Source organism: Haliotis cracherodii, unplaced genomic scaffold (assembly GCF_022045235.1).
Source record: "Haliotis cracherodii isolate W230 unplaced genomic scaffold, xgHalCrac1.p SCAF_9, whole genome shotgun sequence".
NCBI lineage: Eukaryota > Metazoa > Mollusca > Gastropoda > Lepetellida > Haliotidae > Haliotis > Haliotis cracherodii.
The window spans coordinates 54895389-54905650 of NW_027266343.1; the positions used below are offsets into that span (position 1 = coordinate 54895389).

The 10262-nt window shown below is 40.7% G+C and overlaps 1 protein-coding gene across 3 annotated transcripts in view; it reads right to left on the bottom strand.

Annotated features, from left to right (window-relative positions):
* LOC139452702 (Kv channel-interacting protein 4-like) overlaps positions 1-6508 on the bottom strand; it is a 483175-nt gene extending 476667 nt beyond the window's left edge. Inside the window, exons 1-2 of one of the 3 annotated variants that reach the window (XM_071234257.1) lie at positions 6359-6508; positions 6175-6273 (exon numbers count right to left, since the gene is read on the bottom strand). In XM_071234257.1, coding sequence (XP_071090358.1) covers positions 6175-6273; position 6359 — 100 coding nt within the window. In that variant the 5' untranslated portion in view covers positions 6360-6508. Of the gene's footprint in view, positions 1-5652; positions 6149-6174; positions 6274-6358 lie in introns of those variants that run through there. The other 2 variants (XM_071234259.1, XM_071234262.1) reach the window with 2 other exon arrangements.
* Between the last annotated feature and the right edge of the window lie 3754 nt (positions 6509-10262).

Consider the following 10262-nt stretch of genomic DNA (forward strand, 5'->3'; position numbering starts at 1 on the left):
TCTGTATATATTGAGACTGGTCCAGACAATCCAGTAATTGACATCATGAGCAATATTACCACACAATTGGGATACGATGACATGCATCTACCAAGTCTGCGAGCCTGACCACTTGATCCCAATTGTCCCTCTTACGACAAGCATTTCCTTGTGAATAAAATATGTTTAATACCAACCAGGATGGGCCTTTATTTGAATATGTTCACGAAGCTTTAATTATGTATATGGTAAATGTGTGGTTTATGTGCGGATATTTATGATAGAGCTGGGACGTTTGGTATTCCATTGTGTTTTATGATGGTGTTATGTTCAGATCTGTAAATATGTACTTAAAGTAGCACTGATGTCATAATATGGTCCACATGTGTAAGAGCATTGTGTCGGGAAGTCAGTTTCATTGTACATTAAGTATCGTCAGCGTATTTCCACATTTGTAGTTATTTTAATGCCACATATTAGCCCACACCATCGTTTGCAAAGGATCGATGAATGATCAAGAAGATGATTTGCAGTAAAGTTGATGGACTTCCAATTTCAAGCCCCATAGGGATTCCAGACCAGATTGGACCCCAGCACTTCATGCTTGTTACAAGAGCCGACTGATGAAATTCAGGTGGTTTAAATGTTATTATCTATTGAATACTGCTAACGTCTATTGAATATTGCTGATGTCTACTGAATATTGCTGATATCTATTGAATATTGCTGTTATATCAATTGAATATTGCTGTGATATCTATTGAATATTGCTGATGTCTATTGAATATTTCTGATATCTATTGAATATTGCTGATATCTATTGAATATTGCTGTTATATCTATTGAATATTACTGTGATATCTACTGAATATTGCAGATGTCTATTGAATATTGCTGATATCTATTGACTATTGCTGATAGCTATTGAATGTTCTGTGGTATCTATTGAATATTGCTGCTACAACTGAATATTGCTGAAATCCATTGAATATTGCACACTGAAGCACAATACAACCCTCAATCACACACTCACAACCATTCCTCACCAACTACTCAACCACTTAACAACCAGTGCTCTCCTTCACCTAACATGGTCAAGCAGTCACAATGTCCTAAGGATCAAAAGTTGTATAAAGATTGATGCCTCTTCTCAGAGGGACAAATCCTGGAATGGTGAGAAGATGTATTAGCACGCTGACCTCCAGATTCCAGAGCCCTAGAAGCAGCACAAACCTGGTCTCAGTCTTCCTTGAGCAAACAAAGCCCTGAAACGTTGTCAATAATAATGGCTGGTTTACCAACCACCATTCAAGCAAATCTTCCAGACACATTGTATTTAAATTGATTTTTTCAACAATTGTCATTAAAGAGCACATTCCCTTAAGTGGCAAGTCAATTATTATGGAGGAGGGATGGCCGGGAAGAATCATATAGTATACGGAGCAGGGTCATTGTAAGGGTTAGTTCAGGAATAGGAGGGAGTTTGGTCAGTTGTGTAGCACCATGAGAACGCTGTAGAGCATGGATACAGCACAAAGGTAAATATTGGTACGCATTGTTATCATTACTTAATGCTGCTTGAACAAAGTTTACTTTTTATTATTTTGTGTCGTCTAAAAGCACAGCGATGCAAAGTAGGTCATCGACATTCGCCACTTGGTGAAATCTCAAGCACTGGTATGGTGCTGATAGATTATGGATCATAATAAGTATATGTGTTTCTAGTTAAACGATGGTGGTCGAGTCTGGACCAAACAATCCAGATTGATATTTTTTTTTCACTATTATTCAGTAACAATCCATGTTGCTTGGGTACGATGACACACAATCAACAAGGTCACCGAGTCTGACTGACCGCTCCATACAGGCGCCCCTTATGACCAGCACAGGTTAGTGGAGGCCAAGCGAAACCCGGAATCTCCACGGAACATAATCAGGGGATCCAAATCATTTGAGAAAGAGTGAGTGAGTGAGTATGGTTTACACACTTTCAGCAATATTCCAGCAATATCATGGCAGGGGGTACAAGAAATGGGCTTCACTCTTTGAGCAAGAGAAATTATGACTTGATATATAAAGACAGACAAATGATCAGCAGGTGGATCTGGAAAATGAAACCACAAAAAAAAACAGATTCTGGATTTCTGTGGGTACCCGGGTCCTACTCAGTACCCACCCGACCCGGGTACCCGAGTTACCCGTCCCAGCCCTACTCTCAAACGCTAGCTGGTAATGTATCGTGTAACATTGTGAATATTTTTTACCTCACATTTTGTAAGATGTTGTCTTCTACATAATTCATCTACATTGTGGCGATATTGTTCTCCTATTACCATCTCCCATGTAATATCTTGTATTGTGCACATTACATGTTTTGAAAAAATATCATATGTACTTAGCAAAAAACGTAGTGATCATTAATATTTTTGGGGATTTTTTGTAGTGAAGACTAAGCCCACATTTTCCTGCAAAATATTCATGATCCCCAACTTTTGTTGTTCAGTATATTTTTTTTATTTTTTTTTATTTTTATTTTTTTTTTATGCTGCACTCAGCAATATTCCAGCTAAATGACGGCAGTCTGTAAATAATCGAGTCTTGACCAGACAATCCAGTGAATGACATCATCAGCATCGATCCACGCAATTGGGATCCATGACATGTATCAACCAAGTCAGCGAGCCTGACCACCCGATCCCGTTAGTCGCCCCTTACGACAAGCATTACGGAAAGTATGGGTTGCTGAAGACCTATTCTACCCCGGAATCTTCATGGGTCTTGTTCAATATATAAAAGAACTACCAAAAAAAATTTAAGCTAGCCTTTGGCAAGCATGATACACATGTATTGCTAATATATGATATGTACACAGAGCAACATGACATTAATAATCCCTTATCATATAATATTATTCCTGAAATAATCAAAGCTCCAGTAACTTTAGAAAATGAATACGAATACAATGCCTGTGGGAACTGCCTTTCTTGTGATATAGTGCCATATGTTTGCCTTAAATAAGCACTCACAATTCTGGAAACATTTGGGGAATGTTATACAATAATTTTTTTCGAGCAAGAAGGTATCACATCAACATATGGAGCCGACTAAAAGTAGTTCCTGACAGGTTTGTTTGTTTTCTAACACCGCACTCAGCAAAATGACTGCAGTCTGTAAATAATAAAGTCTGGACAAAACAATCCAGTGATTGACACCATGAACGTCGATCTACGCAGTTGGGATACGATGACATGCATCTACCAAGTTAGCGACCCTGACCATCCAATCCCATTAGTCGCCTCTTACGACAAGCAGTCACCTGTTACACAGGTTGCTGAAGACCAATTCTAAACATGTGATCAAGACGATGGATCTAAATTTGATAAAGGCTGAAAATAGAAAATTGTATCTTATCATTTAAATTTTATATCCATAGCTATGAAAGGCTCGCTAATTACAATGTTTATTCCTAATGCAGGATATTTACCATCCCCAAACACTCGCGTTATAACCTCTCTGTATCTTATCTTTTAACTTTTATATCCATAGCTATGAAATTTTCATATTAAAGAGCTTTTAATTACAATTTTTAATTTCATTTTTAAAAGCAATATTAACCCAGATGTTGTATGGTTAAACCATTACTATGTATTGTATCCTGTCTTAAATGAGTATACACATTTTGCAACCGATACCCGGCGCTAATAAACCATGCAATATAGCTGTTACTCAATATCAAGTATGTGTCATTTATTCCACAACGCCACATGTTCCCAGTAATATACAGCTATGAAAACTGCAGCCGAGGCAAAAATGAGGATGCAGCATAAAAAGATATTTAACTTGATCTAAAATAATTCAAATACAGCCACTTCGGCACTCTCATCATCAGCATTTGATATTTAATCCAATATTGATGACACAGTTTCCAAATGGTTTTTGATGGCCGTCACAAGAGATTATTTATTCCATGCTATTCCAGTCTTTCAGAAGCAACTTCTTATTTGTGAGATTGAAAATGGCCTTTTACATCTTCCAGGCTCTATGTTCGTGGAGCCATCTTGCAACAAGAACAAGCCCTAAACAGCATCTTTAACCTTGTTTGAGAAATGGTAAATTTTAAATTCTTCCATTTTAAGGATCTCTCATCCTGTTGTCCTGAGCAACCACATTTTTCATGCTGTACCATGAAGCTCTAATGAGGTCTAGCGAATCCTCTTCTCAACAGGAATATGAACTGTGGTCGATTTTAATGACATAACTGCATATACACATGTCCATACACAGAGATAACATAAACCCAAGAGCTCAATGCATATTGCAAAGTAATTATGGAATTCACAACATTAAACAATCACTATGATTGAGAGGTATTTACTTTGAAATGAGCTCTCAAAGTTGTTTCCATTAGGTTCTGAAAAGGACAATATTTATTTTGAAATTTACTACACAGCAAAACTGAACATATTTTTAACAACAGAGCCTCCTAAAAGAGATTTCTTGAACCATATGATGGAGAGCAAGATGCATATAGATTTTAACATGATGAATTCATCAATCGTTGATGCTTCATATTGGCATATTTAAAAGACAATATTGATTTCCATGCTTTTAGCAGAGATTTGTCGCTCTTATTTATTAGAATGTTTTAAGACCTTTTAAGTGATTCTGGCACACAACAACACTGTAAATAATTCAAATATCCCAAACCCTTTAATTCTAAGCAGGAGAATATCGAAGCTTGAATGATATGAAATGAACATTATAATATCTGATTAACAGAATGAACGACAAAATACTCATCCAAAGAAAACATGTTTGCTTTGAGCTCCTGTATTGATCACAGCAATGGGTATTAATGGCAGATGCAGATGAACCACACCCTTGATTATGATGTCATCATCCTTATCATACACAATTCATTTTCCTGGACCATCCTAACCAATGATGGTGTGGGATTAAGTGCCCCTTGAAAGCACCGCTGATCACCAATTCATCAATCAAAACAGTAGTTCTTCATTGGTTAAATTAACCTGATAATATTCATAATCCAATCTAACAGCACCATGGAGGCAATTTCGTAAATCCTTGAAGGAGAAACATTTGCACTTGCTGTTGAAGACAGTTAGTGCATCTGCACCCATACCTCACCACCTGGTTATGCATAAAGGAGATTGGTGCTACCAGTCGCTGTGGGAACATGAAGACATGTGTTGTCCATGCATTTCTTTGGCAGAACCCGTTTTTGATCCAGAATGATTTGGCCAATTTGCTGATTCTAATTTCTTGCTTATCAATCTCAGCTTGTGTTAAGTACATATAGCAAACTATTTGTTTATCCCCGAACTGATCTCATCAGAAGGTTCACCAAAAGAAGCCGTTGTCACCACCAACTGAACTATTCCAGTGGAATATTTACAGAGGAGATGATGGCGCCCATATAAACATGCCAAACAGCACCAAACTCTGGGCTGAGATTATAATAAATAGGTGTGATTCTAAGAAAGATGAACTTCACTACTGTGTAATAAAATGTGCAATAATAAAAGTACTCAAAGAGAAAAATTTAACTTAGTGATTAAATATTCAAAGATCAATCAATTCATTATGTTAAAAGTCCAGTGATTACAGTATTAAAAGATTAATCATTTCATTATGTGATCAAGCTAAAATTACCGCTGCTCTGGAAGTCCTCAAGCATTTTCCGACGATTATTTCCCAAGTGTGTGTCTGCTGCTAAACAGTCTCAACAGTAGAGGTATCCAACAGGGCGCTAGGATAATTCACAAATATTATGGTACAAACATTCACAACTGGCATTTTTCCACGTGTAATTGGGCAATATAAACAGCTCCGCATGGCTGGTCTTGCACGTGCAAGACATGCGACACATGCTAAAAAAACAATCAATTTAAACGGCACTCATCTCTGGCCGCAGTGTTCCAAAGCCAAGGACGACACATCTGATCACTTCTTCAGACGTAAATAATCCAATTTGAAAATCTTCTGGTCAGTGGTAAATCCAATGGACACACGTGGGTATCGTTGTTCTATATCCGATTACTGCAAGTTGACTGAAATCAAAGAAGGGCAAAACACCAGCTACCCGAGAAGCATTAAGCTCTGGGTTGGGGTGGCTGTGAAGGGGGATATTTTGGGTGGGGGTCAGGATTTAAGGGTAGGGCCAGATGCACTCACCCCCTGATCCGTAAGAGGTGGACGACTGTAACGGACGTCTTGACAGAGAGCGGCGCACAAAGCGACGCTTGTGCTGTAATCTCCTTAAGGCTTGACCCACTGGAATCAGAAAACAGGACGGTCTGCAGTAGTATCCGATATATTCACTTTTGACGACCTCCTCTTTTTACACAATCATACTTACTTCTTTCCGCTACTACAGAACCATGGTTCTACGGCGCTCGCTTACAACGGCGCATGCTTCACGGACATGACGACACAGGTCAAAGGTCGGATTTCACCACATTCATGTACGTTCGTGACACAATCCTTCCCAGCACGTGCAGCACGGGCGACAGCCACAACGCGCTGCTCGATCAGACTGATCCTGAATCAATCACATGCGTCGTATCTTCACTCTTCCAATAAGCCACTACAATCGACCTTTTCCGGCCAGGAAAAATTATGCTATCACTGTGGCAAATTGTATTGACTTTAGCAATCAATTGCTTTATACTCTGACAGTTGAGCCACAAGTGCTGTGGAGTTATTTACCACTGTATAATTCTAGGAAGCTACCGTACCACGTCAAGAGACGGATTACAGGTAGCGAGGGAGGAGAATATAGCGCCAGGAGAGTATTTACTTGTGGAATGCCGTTATCGTCTGCTGTGCTACCTTGTCGCGGGAAGCAGGACTAGCCATAATGATCTAAGTCGAAGACATTCTTACAGCGGCTCCTTGGGATCGATGAACCACAGGCTGGCGCGAAAAAAACATCCCTCTTCCTCTCGAAGCTCAGGGAGGCGGTCTAGGCGTGGCAGGGGGCAGAGAGGATGACCAAGGACATTGTTGACAGCATCGGACTTCAACCTGAAGAACGGAACCTTTGGTTTACAAGCCTCGGTTATAGGCAGAGAGGATTATTTTGTTGACGGTACTGAGACGCAACGGTTAGTTTTAATTCAATTTGCGTCAGAGAATGTAGCGACTTTGCTTCTTAGATCCCCTTGATAGTGAGCTGGAGGTTAACGCCAATGCGCTTCAGTCCCCATGGACACTTTCCCCCTGGCTTCAGCGGTCGTAAAGAGGAGCTACGTTCGCCCACTGCTCGCTGTTGCAGCTAGAGAGAGCACTATTTAATGGGAAGATTTATTTCGATGTCAAGGTTGATCTCATCTGTTGCTAATCCCCCCACCTCGGATATGTGACGTCACTGGTTCAAGTCGCCCATGCGTTGCTAACTTGCAGATTATGAAGTTGAAATCATGATTTATTCAAAACTTCCTGCGTTCCAGTCAAGATATAATATCTGTCTTGTTATTTGCTTGCACTCGTTAAACAAGGATGGAATGCATCTTTAATTGCCTCACAGTCAGCATCAATGAACATGGAAATAGAGTTAAGGAAATTCAAATTTATTTCAAATCGATTCCAGTTCCTCCCAGGGCTATGATATCCTCTGACCAAATTCACGTTACGTTCCAAATTTATAATGCATTGATTTTAAAGGGATATAAACGGTCTTGGTTTTCTCTTGTCCGGTTGATAGGACGACGGGCCGATGACCTTTGGAATATAAAAAGCTTTGACCTAGATCTTAAAAGGGTTGATCTATTCCATGCCAGCACAATGTCTTACTGGATAATGTGTGTTCGCGAGTAACAGGAAGCCCAGCGCAGGGAGTCTGCCCACAATATGTTCCATACAAAGAAATGAGATAATGCGAAATGGAATTTCAAAATCCACGTGCCGTACCGAATGTTTCATGAGCTCTATCAGATAAACACCTGTTGTCGGAAACGTGGTTTAATGTTGGAAGTATGAACTCGCGTATGGCTGCGTAACATTGTGTCACTAAAAGGTATAAGAGTACAAACGCCATTCACATGGGAGCTTTCCATGTTTCGAGTTCAGTGTACTTGGTTCTACAATGTGATTGGTCGAAATACGTTGTTGATTTCAATTGTCTTTCACCACCAACAACGTTGTTTAACACTGCTTTGCTGCGGTAGGGTCACACGGAGGAACGAGAATTGTGTGTTCGGACGAGTTATCGCCTGGAGAGCCAGACAATAAGGCACCCGAGTTCAGGAATAACAACATGCTTCTGTTCAATTCGGCGTCAGTTCAGGCAACAAACATTTCAGCATTAACGGTAGACAGATTCAGAGAAGGTTAGAGACATTCGAACCCAGGTTGTTCATTTAACACCGGTGCGTATAACAATATGCACACTGAGGTGTCTTACTAGACTAACATTTAATCCCAGTTATCTTATTTAAAAATACTTTTTCAAAATAAAAAATGAAATTAGAATGTAACCCAGAACAATGCTAAATATTTAGAGCTGAGGAAATAGGACTTGCCAAATCATTCTAGACTTGAGTTGGATTCAATTTTAATATAGTCTCGGGGAGACTGATCAGTGTTTGTCCAAGGTTGCGCCCTAAACACAAGGGGCGTTCTTCAAGCCTAAGCGTCGTAATTGAGACTTCACCTCGAGATGACGACTTCCGGATCGCACCATTTTCTCTTGCTCAGAATGTGTTGATGGTCGCTTTGGTCACTCTCAAGTCGGGATTCATGGACAGAATAAACCTACAGACCTTTTATGCTGGTCCATGAAGCTGATGATACCATTGGCGGTGGGGTAGCCCACTGGTTAAAGCGTTCGCTCGTCTTGCCAGGTTCAATTCTCCTCATGGGTACAATGTGTACAATTCTGGTGTCCCCTGCCGTGATATTGCTAAAAGCGGCGTAAAACTAGACTCACTCACTGATGATATCTGTGTTATCGATATATCGCGAATTTACACCTGAACGATACGATTTACCCGTATCGATTCATGTTTTACTTTTCTTTCGAATTAAAAGAGTCGCAAGCTGGTTGATTGCAACAACCTGTAGTTGGTCGGGAAACATGGAAAATGTCACGAACATGACGCCAATTAATTATTTCAGTAGAACTCGGGTACCCGTGAAAGCCATGCTTGTCGTAAGAGGCGACTAACGGGATCGGGTGGTCAGGCTCGCTGACTTGGTTTGTTGCATGGCAACGTATTCTATTTGCGTGGATCGACGCTCATGATGTCTATCAATGGATTGTCTGGTCCCAGACCTGATTATTTACAGATCGACGTCGTATAGCTGGAATTTTGCTGAGTGTGGGTGTAAACCACAAACTGGGTATCGCGATAATATCGAAATGTGAGGTGGGCGTATCGTGACACCTCTACTGTACAGGGCCATCCGTGACCTGGCTAGACATGTGGCTTCACACCCGGACGGCGTGGAGTGAGTGAGTTGGGTTTAACGTCGCTTTTAACAGTATTCCAGTTATATCACGGCGTGTCAGCTAAATGTGGGAGGAAAAGCCCGATGTGACGCAGGTGTCAGACGTTTATCGACCCGTGAAGATCCGGGGTAGAAAAGGTCTTCAGCAACCCATGCTTGCCGTAAAAGGCGACTATACTTGTCGTAAGAGGCAACTAACGGGATCGAGTGGTCAGGCTAGCTGTTTTGGTTGCATGTTATCGTATCCCAATTGCGTAGATCGATGCTCATGATGCCAATCACTGGATTGTCTGGTCCAGACTATATTATCTAAAGACCACCGTGATATTGCTGGAATATTGCTGAGTGCGGCGTTACACAACAAAGAAACATAATCGGGGCGAACCGGGATTCGAACCCTCAATCAAAGGTTCTGGTGTGCCCAAGGGACTGACTCTGCACAGCGAATTGTCGCTTACAGTATAGATAACTGATTCGTTGAGTGACCTGGCTGGAAGTATACCCTTGTACCCGGAAGGTATGGATCATTGCTTTAACTAAAGATGGTTGATTACACCATATATCGTTGCTTATACTATAGATCGTTGATTAGTCTAGCCCATCAAGCCGTCGTGGCACACTTTAACTTTGCCCATCAGGTTTTGATATAAGACCCATACCTCTACAAACCGCGACTCAAGCAGTATAAAGAACATTCTCAGTTTGCATTCTCATGCTAAAAGTGTCAGGGGCAGTCGGGTAGCCTAGGGGTTAAAGCGTTCGCTCGTCACGCCGAAAATGTGTGAAGCCCATTTCTGGTGTCCCCCGAAGTG